General features: G+C 48.2%; 4 protein-coding genes across 6 annotated transcripts in view; 3 read left to right on the plus strand and 1 right to left on the minus strand.

Moving 5' to 3' along the window:
• The window catches only part of dmac2l (distal membrane arm assembly component 2 like), a 373,839-nt gene that overhangs the window by 314,485 nt on the left and 41,266 nt on the right, over positions 1 to 18,088 (plus strand). The window lies entirely within an intron of this gene.
• Positions 224 to 6,872, plus strand: cnih1 (cornichon family member 1). 2 transcript variants are annotated; one of them, XM_076023354.1, is made up of 5 exons: positions 234 to 447; positions 1,544 to 1,612; positions 4,344 to 4,456; positions 4,858 to 5,001; positions 5,402 to 6,872. In XM_076023354.1, exons 1-5 carry the CDS (start codon positions 367 to 369, stop codon positions 5,427 to 5,429), a joined length of 435 nt encoding a protein of 144 aa, XP_075879469.1. In that variant the 5' UTR covers positions 234 to 366; the 3' UTR covers positions 5,430 to 6,872. The 2 variants fall into 2 exon arrangements, with proteins under 2 accessions (XP_075879468.1, XP_075879469.1); XM_076023353.1 differs by lacking the exon at positions 4,344 to 4,456 and having other exon boundaries at positions 224 to 447.
• On the minus strand, positions 7,347 to 10,771 carry cdkn3 (cyclin dependent kinase inhibitor 3). The gene is made up of 8 exons (XM_076023356.1): positions 10,651 to 10,771; positions 9,791 to 9,869; positions 9,617 to 9,672; positions 9,486 to 9,530; positions 9,038 to 9,260; positions 7,989 to 8,020; positions 7,761 to 7,864; positions 7,347 to 7,671 (listed from the first exon to the last, which is right to left on the minus strand). The coding sequence occupies exons 2-8, from the start codon at positions 9,865 to 9,867 to the stop codon at positions 7,582 to 7,584; spliced, it is 627 nt and encodes a 208-aa protein (XP_075879471.1). The 5' UTR covers positions 9,868 to 9,869; positions 10,651 to 10,771; the 3' UTR covers positions 7,347 to 7,581.
• LOC142886315 (uncharacterized) lies at positions 11,881 to 17,962 on the plus strand. 2 transcript variants are annotated; one of them, XM_076023357.1, is made up of 15 exons: positions 11,881 to 11,941; positions 12,234 to 12,351; positions 12,678 to 12,722; positions 12,881 to 13,045; positions 13,150 to 13,250; positions 13,466 to 13,614; positions 13,896 to 14,016; positions 14,184 to 14,322; positions 14,454 to 14,558; positions 14,670 to 14,759; positions 15,321 to 15,466; positions 15,572 to 15,664; positions 16,123 to 16,771; positions 17,313 to 17,434; positions 17,814 to 17,962. In XM_076023357.1, exons 3-15 carry the CDS (start codon positions 12,681 to 12,683, stop codon positions 17,908 to 17,910), a joined length of 2,019 nt encoding a protein of 672 aa, XP_075879472.1. In that variant the 5' UTR covers positions 11,881 to 11,941; positions 12,234 to 12,351; positions 12,678 to 12,680; the 3' UTR covers positions 17,911 to 17,962. The 2 variants fall into 2 exon arrangements, with proteins under 2 accessions (XP_075879472.1, XP_075879473.1); XM_076023358.1 differs by having other exon boundaries at positions 15,575 to 15,664.

Below are 18,088 nucleotides of genomic sequence, written 5' to 3' on the forward strand. Positions count from 1 at the left end.
GAACCATGCATGAGCAAACTACGGGTTGTTTTTTTTTTTTTTTTTTTAATAAATATCTCAATGCCGACTTGCCTAATCTCGGGATAATTCCGATCAATAAATTCACTGGACATTTTTTTTTATATTAATGAAACAAAATGGAATTTAAAAAAAAACAACAACAACCTGCCAGCGATGAACAGCGCGCATGGCGGCCCTCCTCCAGCAGAGAGCGGTAATGCAAACGACGAGGTCGCCGACTCCGTGATTTCCCGGAGCAGAAGAAGCCGCGGTGCAACTGCCAACGATCCTCCAAACGGTCGCCAGGCTGCCCCAGAACATCGTCCGCCGAACCTTCCCGGACCAAACGGAAGCAAAGGCAGAAGAATGGCGTTCACATTCGCGGCCTTCTGCTACATGCTGGCTCTGCTGCTCACGGCGGCGCTCATCTTTTTCGCCATTTGGCATGTGAGTGGAACACGCGTTCAGCCCGATCCTGCCGGCGGCTCGGTCGCCGGGCCAGCCGCGCGGACCGACGGAATCAGGGCGAGGAAAGCGAGACCCCCAGGGGCTAACGTCAGAGGCCCGGGGGCCCATGATGCGGTTTGGGTTATTCTGATGCGGAATGTTTGCGGGGGTCTTACTTCCATCGAAGCAGCAACCGTCCGCATTGACTGTGCTACTACCGTGTGAAGATTGAATGACGCGCTCGCTGCTCGTTAGCTTAGCGGCTACCACCGCAAAGCCAGCTAGCTGCTGCTATTAACCCGCTGGGATACTGACGTTATAACACCGTCATTAACACGTTGTTTCCCGCACTGTGTTAGTGACATTATGTAGCCGAAAATGACAAAACGGTGTGTTAGTCTGTTTCATTGGTTTTCAAAACGAGTGTGCTCCGCCAGCAGCTAGCTCGCTAGTTAGCAGGCTTAGGTATCGCTGACTTGCTGTATTGTTTTGGCGTTTGTATTACGCCATACTAACGCCCCTTTCACCCAGTGACGGCTCTGACATCACAAACTAATCTCATGACTTAACATCGTCGATTAATAAAAGTTAAGTGACTCGAAAGGTATCTAATTACGATAAATCCTTTGTTAATCTTCCGAAACTCTCTTGGCTTTCACTTCCCAATCAGAATAATCAAAACGGCAGTTGAACCGTTATTCGTTAATGTGATGTCTTGATATTTGTGTAGCGAGCTATGACGCCAGACGGGAACCTTCAGTGCTTGCAGTGAGATAATGATATTGTCATGCAGGATTAAAAGCAAAATTGACTTCTTCGGACACTTCTAAAACCTACATGGTCACTTAGTGGCGAATAAATAAAATTAAAATGTTAATCCCTTTTTGCGGTTCAGATATTGCGATCGAGTGACGCTTGGCCCGGCGAAAGTACAGAAAGATGATTTTTGTCAAAGCCAATCAGACAGTCACATGCAATAATACACTCAATATTCCAATGCCACTGAATTTTACTTTTCCGTGATATGAATGTGTAATGACGTTGCTGAGCCGCTCTCTAAACGTTGATCGCTGACGTGATGGTTCTTTCCCTGCAGATAATAGCTTTTGATGAGCTGAAGACTGATTACAAGAATCCTATAGATCAGTGTAACACCTTAAATCCGGTAAGTGACACCACCACCACCACCACCACCACCATTGAGCAGCTTCCAGGCCTCTTTGACTGCATGCAGATTTGCTCTACAATCTTCAGGGTTTTTATAGAGAGAGGCTAAAGTTTTCCTGCTTTCTTGGGTTTCATTCTTTTCTCTCTGCACTGTTTTGCTAAATAAACCTGCCTGTTTTGAATTCAGTGATCTTGTCAGCTGTCAGAATCTAACGCCTTTTTGTTTTGTTGTTGTTGTTGTTTTTTTGTTTTTTTTTTTGTTCCCAATCTGCTTTTCTTTTGCAATTTTTGTTAACGGCAAAAAGACAGTTGAAAAAGTCAAAAAGATTAAAAGGGTCAAAATTGCGATAAAGGTTTGTACCAATCTTTAAAATGCCCGCTCAGTTCACCTCCAGTCTGCAGTCTTGTCTTATTTTATTTTTTTGCACGGCAAAGTGTTTGCAAACGTCTTTTCAGTTAACTAATCTCAGCGCTAAAGCCGGAGTTCAGCTCAGGATTAAAAACAGGCCACCTGTGCCACAGTTTTTTTTTTGTCCCCCTTTGTCTTTTTTTAATCCCCGCTGTTGAAGTAGGATCCGATTTATTTTTTTTATTTTTTTTTTTAATTCTCAAGATCTTCTGGGATGACAGAAAATTCTATTTCATTTCAGTATTTCATTTCATAAAGCCTGTCGGGGCTACCGGCGCCAATACGGTCGGACCTGCGGGTTTTCATGTCGCCGACACGCAAAAAAAAACGTGTTGTGGATTGCGCTCGTTTTTTCACGTCTCTTAACGTAAAACGGATTTGACGCGACGGAGGTTTTTGGGAGCCGCGGCGTGTTGGACCTCGGCCGACTGCGGGAGCGACGCGTCCGACCCCCGGCGGTAGTTTGTGAGTTTAGCTGTTAACTGAAAAGACTTGCAAATGCTCCAATCTTGCATGACCTCGACTTTACGACGACCTACCCACCATTTGTTTGCAAATGCTGGTACAGTGAAGTCCCCCCCCCCCCCCAAACCCCACCCCCCTCCTCCCACCCCTCAGTTGCAAATCAGTCAGCGAGGAGAGGAGCCGTTTCGGAGAAGGTCCCCCCCCCCACCCCCCGGGCGAAAGCCGACGTGGCTTCTCCATCCGCTGAGGTGGACGGAGGCGGGTTTTGCTTGGGCATTTTTTTTTTTTGTTTTTGTTTTTGTTTTTTTTTTTAGCGGGATGACGTGAGCTCAGTCTCTGTTTTTGGCTCCGGCGTGCGTCACCTGCGGTTTGGGGACAGATGGCTGCGAGAAAGACAGCGCTCTGCAGCTCAGCAGTATTTTTTTTATTTATTTATTTTTTGCTCCACTGACGGGTCAGTGATCTCTGTAGTACAGGGAGGGGGTTTTCACCCCCCCCCCCCCAGATCCTCCACCGCCAGGCTCGTTTGCTCAGATGTTTTTCTTTTTCTCCGTATTTAGCAGCACAGTGCAGGAACCCTCAGCACGTGTGTCGTCCTCTGCACCGTCCTCCTCCCTTTTACTTTGCCATCTGGTTGCTCAACCCCCCCCCCCCCGACCAAAACCACTCCCCCTTCCCATCTCGCTCCCCTTTCTGAATGCATGGCTTCCATGTGGTGCCTCCATCTGCCCCCCCGAACCTCGCATCGGGGCTCCGACCTCCGTCGCCGCCGGGGGGGCTTTGCCGCATCAATGCCGCCCGGCGCTCGCAGCATGGTCCCGTTGGTCCGACCGGTGACACGTTGATGTCGGATTGCGTCAGTTTTTCCCCTCCCCGGAGCAAGATTGTTGATGCCCCCCCCCCCCCCCTCTCTCTCTCTCTCCGTTCCCGGTCTCTTCTTTTGACTTGTGCCCAGACGTGACGATGCATGGCGTACAAGAGCAACCAGGGTGGGAAATTAATTGTTTCCATCCACTTGGAACGGCGCCTTCGTAGGTTTTAAAGGTCCAGTGTGTTAAAAAAAAACAAAAAAAAACTTTTTTTAAGGAAGTTTGATATTTAGTTCACTGTCAGACGGGGTTCCTTAAGAAATGGCGGTGCAAGACGGCAGCTAACTAGGAGCGAGATCCTTGTTGCTCTGTGTATGTTCTCATACATCTGAAAACCAAATGACTTTTATTGCACTTTCATTAATGTATTTATGGGTCGTATGTTAAGTTTTTACCAATATAAAAATCATAAATTGAGCCAAATCTTACACACCGGACCTTTAATATGGCATCAGTGACTCCCATGATTTACCAGAGTTAAAGGGCCTAGCACAATTCTGGAGTTGGGTGGGTTGATAATTCAGTGGCAGTCGCTCCTGTTGGCAGGTGGCAGCTCTTAATTTTTCACCCTGGCGACCGTCTCACAGATCAGGACACGGGGAAAAAGCCCAGTTGATTGGAATCCCCGCCGGTGAGGTGCGACCTGGACGGCGCACTGGGAGAGCTCGGACACAGGAGGAATTGGCTGATCTGTAGTTCAGTGGTGCCTCTGACTCTCTGTGGAGCTGACTGGCGACCTCTGTTCCGCCTGGCTCTCGCAATAAGCCCCCACACTCGGCCAACCTCTCTCGCACTCTGGAACCCTCAAACCCGTCTTTTGCTTCACACTCGTCCCAACAAGTCGCCACATCCGTTCCACGCTACGACACGCGAGTTTTCTTTGTGCGTGCGTGCGTGTGTGTGTGTCCAGATCTATTGATGTGCCTCCGGGCCTGATGTAAAACAAGCGTTTTTCCCCCTCACGTTCCGCCTCTTGTTCCCTCCAGCTGGTGCTGCCAGAGTATCTCATCCACTTCTTCTTCTGCGTGATGTTCTTCTGCGCGGCCGAGTGGCTGACGCTCTGTCTCAACCTCCCCCTGCTGGCCTATCACGTCTGGAGGTGGGTGTCGCCCGGTCACTTGTTGCGTTTCCATGACCGTTTTGCAAAATAGAAGCGATATTTCGAAAATTTCGACAAAGTACAATTGTGATTTTCAGGCGTTTCCATTGGATGGTGTGGAGCGCGTAAGCCGTAATTCTCGTTAAAAAAAAAATCTTGTCCTGCGAGATTTACGAGAATTACGTTTGCGTTTACGTTATATTTTTCTCTTTGATTACTTGTTAAAAAAAAAAATATCCCGTCTCCTCCTCCGTCCAAACATACTACTGGAAGTGAACTGGTCACGTGACCCCCGTATGTCACGTTCGGTGACGCGTAAATGCGGAAAAAGTGTTTCCATGACACTTTGCAATGTACGTGCAATTGCGACCGTCTCACCGTCTCCCCCCGCCGCCGTGCAGGTACATGAGCCGACCGGTGATGAGCTGTCCAGGACTCTACGACCCGACGACCATCATGAACGCCGACATTCTGGCCTTCTGTCAGAAGGAGGGCTGGTGCAAGCTGGCATTCTACCTCCTCTCGTTCTTCTACTATCTCTACGGGTGGGTAACCTATTGGCTTTAGCTGTAGTCAGCATGGTGGATGAAAGGTCCAGCGTGGAAAATGCTTGAGGATTTAGCATCGGGTTTAGTTCACTGTCAGACGGGCTTCCTTAGATATGGTGGTGCCTGATGGCAGCTAACTTGGAGCGAGAGCCTTATTGCTCTGTGTATATTCTAATGGTGGGAAAACCAATTTACTACCGTTGTACTGTGAGAATACACCTTTCCTAATGTATTTATGGGCTGTATGTCGAGCTTATACCAATATAAAAATGACACATCAAGCCAAAATACACACTGGACCTTCAACCTAATTAAAGATGCGCTGAGGGACGTCTGACAGGTTCTGCGGCGTCTCAATCACCACTTTAACCCACTTCTACCCCCTCATCCCCAACAGAATGATCTACGTCCTGGTGAGCTCTTAAAGTGGACGCTGGGGCTGAAGGACCTGCATGTGCACTGGACGACCAGACACTACGAATCCCGGTGCTGGAACTCTTGGACCTGCTGGAAGACCGACCGACCGTTCAGCGACTCGATGACGCCATAATCAAGCGGAAGAACTCGACCTCCATGCGACAGAGTGTCATTTTCCCGGACAAACATTTAGCCCGTTCTTAAAGAGAATATCTCGCTCGCAGCGTCCCCCCCCCCTCCTCTCTCTCTATCTCTCTCTCTCTCTCTCTCTCTCTCTCTCTCTCCATAGTGTTATAGTTCAAACTTTTTAAAACAGTGAATATGGACAAACCAGAATGGACAGACAAACTTTTGCTCTCTTTCTTTTTAATGGCGTGCTGATTTTTTTCCCCTCCTCTTTCTTTTTTTAATGATCGATTGGGATTTAACTAAAGCTTTTTCTTCTCGAGTGTTTACAGGCGAGGCCGACGTCTTCAGGGTGGGTGTGTTGTAGTATGTGAGAGTTTTCAGCCACGTGCTTGACTGCATTAGCTTATTTTTCTCCCCCGTGAATTAGACTCTGGGCTTGAAGAGCTGGACCCGCAACATGATGAATTATCCGATTGCTGCGGGATCAGACTAGAATTGGTTGGGGGGGGGGGGGTCTTACGGCGAGGCCTGACGTGCACGGGTAGTTATCACTGAGCGGGGGGCAGTCACGTCCGGCTCGCTGCCGAGCTCCTCAAACTGTCTGAAGGTTGTTTCTCCAGCTTCACACGGTGACCCCCCCCGACTACCCCCCTCCCCCTATCCCCCCCTGCAGCCACACTCATTTTGTTTCCAGTCCGAGTCCAGAGTAGATGTGTGTTTGTGACCCGTGTAACTGTGCAACAACTCGCAGCTCTCCCGTTAATTCAAAGGTAGACTCGACGGTAGCGACGCGTTGGACCTGCTGTGTGGTGGCGGCGCTGCTGCCGCTGCCCTCCGCTCTCTCGCGCTCTGGTAGGAAAAAACGCTGACGTGCCAACACTGTCGGACGTACCCCCCCCGACTCCCTCCAAACTTCTGTTTCCTCTTCTGTCACTGTCAATGTCTTCTCGTTTGTTTCGCTATCAGATAATTCCGGTGGGAGCTCCACTCTTTTATTTATTGTGTGTTTTTGATTTCACTTTTTTTTTTTTTTTGTGTGTGCGCGTGTCTGCAAAATATCAAAACACTCCTCGCAGAACCAGATCTGGGCCGAGATGTTTAGGGTGTTTTTGTTTTATCCTCGGAGTCGGCACAATTGGACAAAACACTAGTATCAACTGCCAAATGACATAATCAGGGACCGGGAAGATCAACTGTCACAGAGGAAATTAGATTTTTTTTTTTGTTTTTTTAATCTTTTGGTTTTGTGTTAGATCCCATCATGTCACATCTAGAAACGGTTGAGTTCATTTCAATCTAAATAAAAGCTATTCCACTTGTTATCACGGACTGGGATGTTATTGTAACTTACAGGTTCTGAGGAGCTGAGCGGAAGACAAAGTGCGGTTCTGTTCGGTCGGGTGAAGCCAATGATACCTGGACGTTTTTGTTTTTAATTCAATCCAATTCAATTAGTTTAGATCCATCACTGCTGACTGCTGAGCTGCCGTCCTCTATTCTGACTTGACTACGACTTGCTGAAGGTGATGGAAGCCTGTATTTTGCACATTATACCGGTAGTGTCTCTCCAGAAATTAGTGAAATCTTTTTTATTTTTGCTTGCACCACTTTCAAGAAGAAATTTGCCCTGCCAAAACAAGTTGAAGATGCAACAAAGCAACACTGTGGCAGAAAGCTTTAGCAGGAGGCTGTAAACAGAGGGCTAAATGTTTTTAGAAATCGGGACGGCTTTTTTGGGGGGATAATTAATGCTGCGGCTCCACTGGAGCCAAGGATGACAAATGAAAATCTGAAAATGGGTTGAAAATTTTTTTATCCTTAGATTTAAAAAAAAAAAAAATCATTTAATTACCTACAACAAGCTGGCTGGATTTCCCCTCAGCAAGTCTTTATTTTAAATTGAGGATAAAAACGGCATTGTATTATTCTTTTAAAGTGCAATCACCAGCGAGTGCATTTTTCATAATTTATGCACAAAAAAAAACCTTTGCTCACAACCACAACATTATCAAAAGGGGGCCGACGGCGAGATCACCGCGACACCGAGCGCTCTGTGGCCGCCGCCCTGCTGTCCTGATAGGCCGCGTACTTCTCCCGGAACTCATGGAGGAAGTTGTATTGCTGGTGAGGAAGGAGGAGACGCGGTTTCACCTCAAAGGGAAGACTTTAAATCGGACGGACTGCGAAACGGAGCGAGTAGTGGGCGTCACCTTCACGGTTTGGATGGCTCCTCCCCCTCGGTGCTCCCGCAGGATCTCGATGGCCTGGTTCACCGGCATGCAGACGGAGAGACGCAGCAGCAGGCAGGCAGCGACTGCGCAGCAGGAGAAAAACAGAAGAGCCGGAGCCATGTGACCCATGTGACCCATGTGACCGCTAGCCCCAGGAAGCAGGAACATCAGGTGAAGAGAATGGCGACGGAGCGGAAGTGTTCTCACTTAAGCCGGATCGTCCGAGGCCTCCGTAGCAGCTGAGGAGTGAAGCGGAGAACAACAATCAAGCCATTTGAAAACCGAAGGTTAACAACTTGTCAGGTCGGGAATGCGGAGGGAAAAACGTCTGATTTTGTCACCAGGAGCTGTTTAAAAATACACAAAACACGGCAACAACAAAAGAAAAAGGGCCACCGTCTGTCTTGAATGTCTATTCTTAAGCTGAGCTGCAGGTTTTGAAGCTCCCTCGCTGGGGCAGAAATATGCACTGACTGGTTCTACGTGGACACCGGGTCCGACCAGTTCCCCTGCTGTCGCCCACAACCTTCAGAGGTCTCACTGGATCACACAGAGGGACCCACAGCAGACATTATATATGTATATACTGTATACATATATATATATATATATATATATATATATATACACATACATATGCTAGTGTTGTAAAAAATATTGATATATTCGTTAAATATCGATATTGAAAAGTAAAAACGGTTCAATATAACTTTTCCATAGTGCTGATATATTGCTACTCGACGTGCGCCGCCCGCCAACACACAACAACAACACTCAGAGCGCTCCCTCCCCTCCTTCCCTGTGAGGCAGGAAACTTCCGCGGTTGCTAGTATCGAAAATCTTTTTTTTTTTTAGAAGTATCGTGTCGAAGTGTGAAATCCAGTATCGTGTGTATATATGTACATATATATATGTATATACATACATACACATATTTTTTTTTAGAGAGAAAATGCTGCACATTTATTTTGCGGGACACAATTCAATAGTTTCAACAATTTGACATGATAGGAAGTGGTTTAGCATTTTTAATTGTATTAAATAAATTTAAGTGCTGTGAAATAAATTTGGTTGCGACTTCATGATAAGTAATTAAAATGCGGGTCCTCCTGAGACTCCACCAGGTGAGAACCACGGGTGTAGCGCGCCAACTAGCACGCCGTTCTATTTCATGCACACGCCATCATTCTCCTTGTCGCTCTGCTCAGTGCTCTGCTACTGCGAGATGAAAAGCGGAAGGCGTGGGCCACACTCACTGGATCACCGTCCTCCTGCTGTTCTCCAGGCAGAGCTGCAGCTCCCCCAGGATCTGGCAGCACTGCTCCAGCTCGGGAGCGGCTCCGTCCGGGAAAGGCATGTGGTGAACGGCCAGGCCCCGCTCCTGGTAGGCGTCCAGCAGCGACGGGACACGGTACTTGTGCAGTTCGCCGCGGGTGCAGAAGACAAACACCTCCTGCACGCCCTGGTTCTGGAGCTCCTCTGTCCAGCAGGAAGTCCACGGCACAACAGACGAGATGCAAAGAAACCGATGACATGACACAAAAAATATAAATACCTAGTTTGTGGCCCTCAACTCTGTCTGATTAAAACAATTTTACAAATATGTGCATGAAACAGAAACCAATGAGAAAAAACTAAATCAAACAGATGCAGTTGGAAAATGTTCCTGTGATACTAAAACTTCAAAAATCAAAGCCGTCTTACGGATGTCTCTCTCCAGACTCCTCTGGGTGTCTTTGTATCTGCATCCTAAGTGACAGAAAGATGAAATGATTTTTTTTTCAGAGGGCACTCTTACAAAATAACATCATTAACATGTGACTTGGCGTCTTTACCTGGCAGGGCGCAGATCCCGAGAAACTGCGAACACTCCACGATGGACAGAGGTAACCTGGAGATGAAATGAAACATCGCCTCATCACACTGCAGCTTGTTTTTTTTTTTCTTCACTAGTTTGACTTGTGAAACAGCGATGTTGTGGTTTGTGAGGGTGCGGGGCCGACACTCACCAGGAGATGTGCAGGGGAGTCTGCTGCTCCTCACCCACCTCCTCGTCCTCGGAGGAGTCAAATTCAGTTGTTCTCATGGCTTGAGACGGTCAGAGAACATTTTTAGCACTTAACACAAATACTTTGTCAGATATACTGTATGTATATACGCATGTATAAAACATTCAAATGGGCTGGACTTTTACACTACTTATTGAATGAACAATAAACACTTTTCTAGCTCTTAATTAATTGCCCTTTTCCCCTATTATTATTGTTATATATGTAATATAAATGTGTGAATTCCAATGTACCAATTCTAACCACGTTTTAACGTGTACAAATGGCAAGAAATCTCTAATCTAATGTAATCTAATCTAATTTCAGCAGAGTCTAGCAAACTGGTAGCCCTTCATAGCTTTGTTTTGTCTGTTTAATTGACAAAGAAAGTTGGTCGTTGCTAAAAACAAAAGTGAAAGTGTCGGCATGACCCTTTAAATGAGCTCGCCCGTCTCACACAACTGAACCGCGGTCGAGTTCGGACCGGAGCTCGTTGACAGGACGAAACGTGGAAAGTTAAAAAAAAAATAAATAAAAATAATAATAATAATAACAACAAAAACTGCCACGAGACAAAAAAAAAGAAAAAAAAAAGACTGTTTTATGTCGCCGAAATGACCACCAATTCACCGGAAGTGTGTTTAAAAAGAGAGCGAGCGAGACGCTGCCGACTAACGTCCCCGGTTGAACGTCAAATCAACTGCACAACATTTCGACGTTGTTCGATGTCATTCGCCGTTCTCTTATCGGGAAAAGTGCTCGATTAAAGGATGCATTTCTTTTATTATGATACAAATAAAGTAATAAATTATTATTCTCACCGCCGGTGCTGTCGTCTCTGCCCTGTGTTTTGACAGAACCTCCTTCAGTTCGGCTCAGCTGTTGCTGCAGCTGCTCCTGGGATTTTGAAAACTCCTCGAGGACGGCAGCCAATCACAGCGGGGAGCAGTCATTTAACCACGCCCCCCCGTGCGTCCGATTTAAACTAGTGGACGGAGCGCCACAGGGGCGGAGACAAGAGGAGGAGAACGACACACGGAATGCGTTATCGCATAATTTCGTGAACATTGGACATAAATGATTACTTTTGTTTTGTTTTAAACAGAAGGATTATTGTTTGGTGGCGGTAGATTAATCATTCAGTATAATAGTTCCATATAAAATAAAATAAAAACATTTTTAAAAAAATAAAATAAAAAGCATATTAAAGTTTTGCACATTATTGTTTATGTATATATACATATATGTACAAACACATAAAAACATATACATATATATATAAATTAAAATATTTGTACAATTGACAATATGCGCTCAAACTTCAATAAAAATTATTGTTCAAAAACAGTAGAGCGCGTTATGGTTTATTTTGTTGTCTCGGAATACATTCAACCTCCTTTTGTGCTCTTCAACATGTTGTGTAAATTTATAGTTCATAGGTGTACATGAAATATGTGTCTTTATTGTCGTAACAACGTTTTATGCTGCCAACCTTGGACAGCCGATCTAAAAAGGATTAAATGATAGAATATGTCAGAAAAAAAGTTGTCTCTTTACTTGAAGTCTTTCTGTCTTTTCATCTATGTTGTCGTCATTATATGTCCTTAAATGAAAAAAAAAAAAAAAAAAAAAAGAACCATGTGACAAAACATGTTTATCATTGCACAAAGGAGGCTCCGGCAGACCCCTGTGAGCCTGAGTGCAGGAGGAAGTGGGCGTGGAAGAAGGATGATTGGTGGATTGTAGAAAGGTGGGCTAAATCTCAGGGATGCCCTCACTCAGCTTGCTTTACTCCACAGTCGCTCCTCACACATGGTCCCTGAGTCGGTTGAGTGAGCTGCTCTCTGAGCATCATGCGGGATCGCTGCTGCGTGCCAAGCAGAGCAGCACGGACGGAGCGCAGCAACACGCACGACACCGGCAAACCCCGAAATGGATTGAAAAATAAGCTTTTTTCTTTTCTTCCTGTGCAAGAGGAAAAATATTTCAGATATTTCAAGTGTTTTTTTTGGAGGGTGGGGGCGGGGGGCGGGGGGGGTGTGTGTGTGTGTGAGGGAGATTGACGTCGGATGTTGTTTTCTGGGGATGCAGCACTGAGGAGCACTGGCCGAGGTGAGTTTCTCCTCACTTTCGCTCCTTGCGTCTTGTGGAATATTTACAAGTGACCGGCGTTGTCCTTACTCGCAGGTGTTTTGCTTTGTGGCAAGATTTAATCATTGTGCAGCCGTCATGAAGACGCAATAAAACCGGACGTCAGCGCTCCAAAGTGTGATTAGACGTCGACTTCAGGGCTTCCATTAGTGATCCGTTTAGAAACTATAATTGTATTCCATGTACCTGCAGCGGCAAACACTGCAAGAAATGAATATTTCTGCTGACACGTGCCCTGTCCTTCTGCCTGCAGACTTGCTGGGACGGATCTTGGCACCCGCGGCCGTTTCCTCCCCACAGGGTTGAGCTCGTTGGCCAGCTCGTCGCTTCCTTAGCAGAGGGGCTGCTGGCAGGGGCCAACCTCCGCTCAGGTACCGCAAACAAACAAGGGTCCTGCCATCAATGTCAAGCCAATGTTAGACAACAGCGATCTCGGTATCGCCGCGTTGCACATAATTGAATGTGAATAAAGTTATGCCTTGCTTTGAATGTGAAAATCCACAGGAATATTTGCCTTTGCTTGCAATAACGAAACAGGTCGACCTGTTTTGCTTTGTGTCTGCAGTCTGTGAATTCAACCGTGAGCCTCTCGACTGCTTTTGTCTTTTACTTGTCACTTGTGACAGGTAACTGAGGCTGCACACATCAAACGCACCTGAGCGTTTGCCATCATGCCTGTTTGTGTCTCCATCTTCAGGTCATGAAGCCCCAGGAGGCCGAGATAGTGGGCGAAATCTCCAAGGTCAGACTGCGTCAGCCAGCCGAGCTCAACTCAGACTGAGATTCAAATCTTAAATATTTGATCGTATTTTGAATATTTGATCTTAAATATTTGCGAGTGAAAGGAAACCTGTTTTCTTCCCTCTCTAAATCCGTGTGTGACACCTGCTGCGCTGACAGCTACAATGCATGGTCTCGGAGCTGAAGATGGGCTTCAGCAGCGCTCTGATGGAGCTCAGCCAGATCCAGCACGGAGACTCGTACCTCAGGGAGGAGCTGGAGGAGAACAGGAGGAGCTGCAAGAAGAAAGCTCTGCGCATGGAGACGCTGGTGGAGGCGCTGAGGGTGAGAGTCCCATCGCCTGGGCAGGACTGTGATCCCGGAACTGGGACTGAGACGGAATTGCGGGACGGAGTTTGAGTTTTTTTCTCTTCTCGTCTTTCCTGCAGGAAGAACTTGGAGTGATGCAGTGCCAGATCTTACAGTTGTACAGTAACAAGCAGCGACCCCTACAGGATGCAAAGAGCTCCACATTGAAACAAAGGAAGAGGTAATTAAAGGCCCATCGCGGAAGATTTTGCTGCATCTAGTGGCCAGAAAGTGAATTGCAAGCCCTGCCAATGCAATCCCTGTTTTTTTTTTTGCTGTTCCATTTGGTCTCCGTTCTGCCTTAAACTGCGATGGCAGTCAGGGTGACATCACAGAGCCTCAAGCAGATCCAGGTGCAGCTCACTGTGTGTTTTGCGTTCCGCTGTCTGTCTGCAGCGCCGACACAGCGGAATCGACCCGCGAGCGGAGCCACTGCAACGACTGCAACGACTGCTCGTCGGCTCCACCTGCAGGCCCGTCCAGAGGGAAGCTGCTCCTCCACTGTTTCCTGCAGGGCCTGAAAGCAGGACTGAGTGAAGGCACAGGTGAGCCTGCACTTGATGTCAGACCATGGATACATTATAAGAACTGGATGCCGGACTGGCAATATGGCGGCATGTCAATTTCCCCCCCCCCCAGTGGCCACTTGATGTATTGCAGCAAAAAAAAAATCCATGGGCCCAAAAAGCCTTTTTCCCATTGACCGCAATACAAAAATAAACGCTGATAGGACGACTGTGACCTGAAACGCCATTTACAGTGAATCTTTCTATTGCAGAATTTTCCGTCATGGTCTTTTTTAACAACGTCTCTTTGCTTCTGGCAGATGCGCGACATCAGGTGGCGATGCAGCTGCTGCACTCGGAGTGGGAGTACGTGTCCACGCTGAACCAGCTGTACGACAAATACAAGGCGCCGCCCGTTCATCACATGACTCTGGAGCCATAGTGAGCGCACAACACCAGTCACACGACAGGAAGAAACAAAAAAAAAATCCCCTTTGACACATATGACTGGAGGACTCACACCTTTAACTTCAAGTGTTTTGTGTTGCACTCATGTCGCTGCGACACTTGTGTGTTTGTGACTGTTTTCTGCCTGCACTGTGAACCAGCCAGACGTACCTGAAGTTCGTGGAGCAGCTGCTGCAGCGACACCTGCTGTTCAGGAACACCCTGCAGGAGCGGCTGTCAGCGGAACACTGGAAGTCTCTGGTCGGGGACATCCTGGTGCAGCTCATCGGCCAGAACGATGCGAGTGGATGTTTTCCTTTTTCTTTTGGCATTCAAACAGAACAAACAAAACAACAACAACAACAACAACAAAAAAGACCTTGAACACTGAGGAGGCTCATGGCTGCTGCTGCTGCTGTGTTGTTTTCCAGGCTTCCTTCTCTGACATGTACATCGGTTACACCAGCACGCTGGCATCCTTCCTCTCACTGGAGTTCAACAGGCTGAACCAATCAGACGACAGTGAGAAGACGCAGGTAGGTCACAGCGCAGGTGCTTCAGTCAGCTGTGAAGCTCCGCAGAGCGCAGACTGGTATATTTTTTCATTCTTCCTCTCGGTTTTCTTCTTCCTGTCCTACATTTGACAGAGCGTTCAGGTGGAGAGGGAGGAAATGAAACTGCTCTCGCTACTGCTGGCACCTGTGACCCGGATACACAGCTACCTGAGCCACATCCAGGTGAGCCGGCAGCCTACCGGGGGCGCCAGAATACCCCCGGAATCCAAGATGGCGGCCCATTCGTTTCAATGGAGTTGCTCACCCAGCGCGTACGCCGAAAAAGTTTTTGACTTCCGCACCAATGGGCCCATAGAGCGTGCGCAGTAGTGGCACTTCCCATCGTGCCTCTGAAACTCACACAATCTATTTGGCCAATCAGAACGACTCTGGGGAATGTCACTTACAGACACATCAAGACGCAGCCAATCAGAGCGACCTGAGACACAGCATGTACGACGTCACGATGTGAATGAGCTAAAACAGAATGACAAAAACTTCAAACTTAAACTTAAATGACTAAAAGACCATTACTGAAAAATCTACAATAAAAAGATTTGATATGAGTCGTGTTTCAAGTCACAGTCGCCCTGTCAGCCGTTTTAAAGGCGTTTTTGCTGCAGTACCTCAAGTGGCCACTGGGGAAAAATCAGCGCGCGCGCCCATATTGCCACTCCGGCAGCCAGTTTAATGCACCCATGGTCCCCCGCCTCGTGCGCTCAAGTGGTGTCTCTCTGTCTTCAGAACCTGCTCCAGTGGACGGGGAAGGAGCACCCAGACTGCAGCCTGCTGCTGGGGGCGGAGCGCGCGCTGCGAGCGCTGCTGGCTCGCTGCCACGTCATCCTGGAGGAGGACGTCCGCTGGGGGGAAGAGGAGGGACCCGGCCGGAGGTCAGAGCAGGCCCGCCGGTCACCGACAGGTTGAAGGCATCGAAGCTCGTGTCCGTGATGTAAACGTGTCCCCTCTCTCTCTCTCTACACTTGCACGCCAAACAGCAGCTCAGACGCGCCCCCTGGCGGATGTTCTGCGAAACGCTTCAGGAGGAACCAGCAGAGTCGAGAAGGCCAGCAGGGCAGTGCAGCTCAGAGGTTGGTGTCGCCCTCTGCTGGCCACTCACGCTAATACAGCCGGTGGCGCACAAGCTGCAGTGCCGAAAGCAAACAAAATCCTCACAGTTTGATCAGAATCAGATTTTGTTTTTTCTCTCAGATGTGAATCACTCTTCTTCACGAAGAAGCTCAAATCTGCGAGGGCCACAATTCTTGCTTGTTTGTAGGTGCTAAATACTTATTTTCCTCACCATCTTACAAATAAATTCATTGGAAATCGTACAATGTGATTTCCTGGATTACTTTTTTTTTGTTGCATTCTGTCTCTCACACTCGACGTGTACCTATGGCGAACATTACAGACCTCTCTCATCTTTTTAAGTGGGACAACTTGCAGAATCGGTGGCTGCCAAATACCTTTTTTGCCCCTCTGTAACTGGTCAGAAAGGTCCACTGCACCTGCTTGATGCCAGTCTTCGTCTCCTCCCCTCGTTCAGAGAGGACCAGGACGGCGTCGCTCTGGCCAACGGAGTGGACGGCTGCCACTCGGTGCGCGTGGAGTGCTGGTCCTGCAGCCCGGTCCGGAGGAGGGCCGACCCCGGCCGGGACCCCGGGGAGTGCGGGCACGGCTGCTGCTCCCTCCTCACCCCCGAGGCCGCCGGCTGGGGGGACAACAGCGACTCGGGCCAGGGCACCTTCAGCCAGCGCACCGACGGAGCAGCGCCGGCCCGCTCCAAACCCGGCCGCGCCGACTGCGACACGGACCCGGACGACACCTCGGCCTTCGACTACTCCTCCGTCACGTCCGGCAGCCCTGAGGGCACCCTGCGCAGGGAGGTGACGGCCAGCGGGGAGGAGGAGGACGAGGAAGAGGAGGATGACGAAGAGGAGGAGGAGGACAGCCAGGAGCCGGTGCTACTGAAACCATCACTGCAGCAACAGAGGGAGGCGACCCGAGAGAGGACGGTGTGTCTGAGGTGGCAGATTCCCAGACTGACCCCTCACCCTCCTCTGAGGGGCGAGGACGGGCCGGCGCCGTGCCTCGTCAGCTCCTACGGGAAGAGGCTGGTCAGCGTCAGGACGGGATCACCGCCACTGCACCCTAAAAGCGCCTTCCGGCCGATATGGGACCACCCTTCCACACAGGTGCTTCATTATTTGTAGTGGAGTTTTTTTGTTTCGTTTTTTTAATCTATATATTTTTTTATTTGTACAGCGCAAAATCACACCCAAAGGTGCCTCAAAGACCTTTGTACAATCAGAGAAAAAACATCGGAGTGACTATCAGTGACTCAGATCTTTCTGTGAAGTCACCAAATGACCATTCACGGTCCTTTGGTTTCCTCTTTCTGGCTGTATGATCAGAAATAGACGAGGAACCGGAACAAAGTGACCCTCACACGAACAGGAGGCCTTGAGCAACTGCCAGTGCCGCACTGTCTGGTTAACTCTGGACGTGACAGACACAAGGTCCATCCAATCTCCATAAGAATTGATCAACCTGTAAGATAAAGCCAACAGATTAAAAGATTCCATCTGAGGCACCACCTTCCACCAGTTGGTTGAAAGTGAAAATGCTTCAAGTTTGGAAGCTTTCGCAAGGTGGATGTGTGAGATTTGTTAAAAAAAAACAAAACATCAACAAACCCCCCCCCAAAAACCTACTGAGGTCACTTCCTGTCTCCAGGTGGACTCTTCTCCGGAGAAAGACGGCAGACAAGGCTTCGTCCCGGTCCAGGCGGCGTCGTCGTCGTCGTCCACCAGGCAGAGCTGCTACACTCACCACCCCAGCAGGGACAGTGGCCTGAGGTAGGAGCCATGACAGACACGCCCACCCGATCACACCAGTGAGTGAGTGAGCCCAAGATGGCGGCCCATTCATTTCAATGCAGTTGCTCGCCCAGCGCACACGCTGAAAAAGTCGACTAAAAGACCATAACTGAAAAATCTACAATAGAAAGAATTTGCAATGAATTGTGTTTCAGGTCACAGTCTTCCTGTCAGCTGTTTATTTTTATATTGTGGTCTATGAAAAAAAAAAAAAAAAAAAAACTTTTTGGGCCTATGGGATTTTTTTTTGCTGCAGTACCCCAAATGGCCACTGGGAAAACATCGACACGCTGCCATATTACCAATCCGTTTTCCAGTTCTTATTATACATCCTTGGTCTCTTCCTGCATGTTGCCAGGGTGTCGCAGCAGCGAGGGAGCCGGGCCCCTGCTGCCAGCATTGGAGGATTGTGGGAAGACAGCGAGGACAGCGAGGGGCCCTGCAGCACCGTCTGAGGAGGACGACTGAAAGACAAACTGTGGATGCATTTAATGGATGTGTTCTTTTTTTTTTTGCCTTTTCTTGTTTTTCGCTGATGATGTGCAAAGGTTTTCTACATACATTTTAGAGAGCACGCCATGGTGTTCTACCAAAGTCTTGCAGTAACAACAAACATCCCTTTCCCAATAAGGG

This window comes from Nelusetta ayraudi, unplaced genomic scaffold (assembly GCF_046127955.1).
Source record: "Nelusetta ayraudi isolate G7.1 ecotype Tasmania unplaced genomic scaffold, CSIRO-AGI_Nayr_v1 ptg000015l, whole genome shotgun sequence".
NCBI classification, from domain to species: domain Eukaryota; kingdom Metazoa; phylum Chordata; class Actinopteri; order Tetraodontiformes; family Monacanthidae; genus Nelusetta; species Nelusetta ayraudi.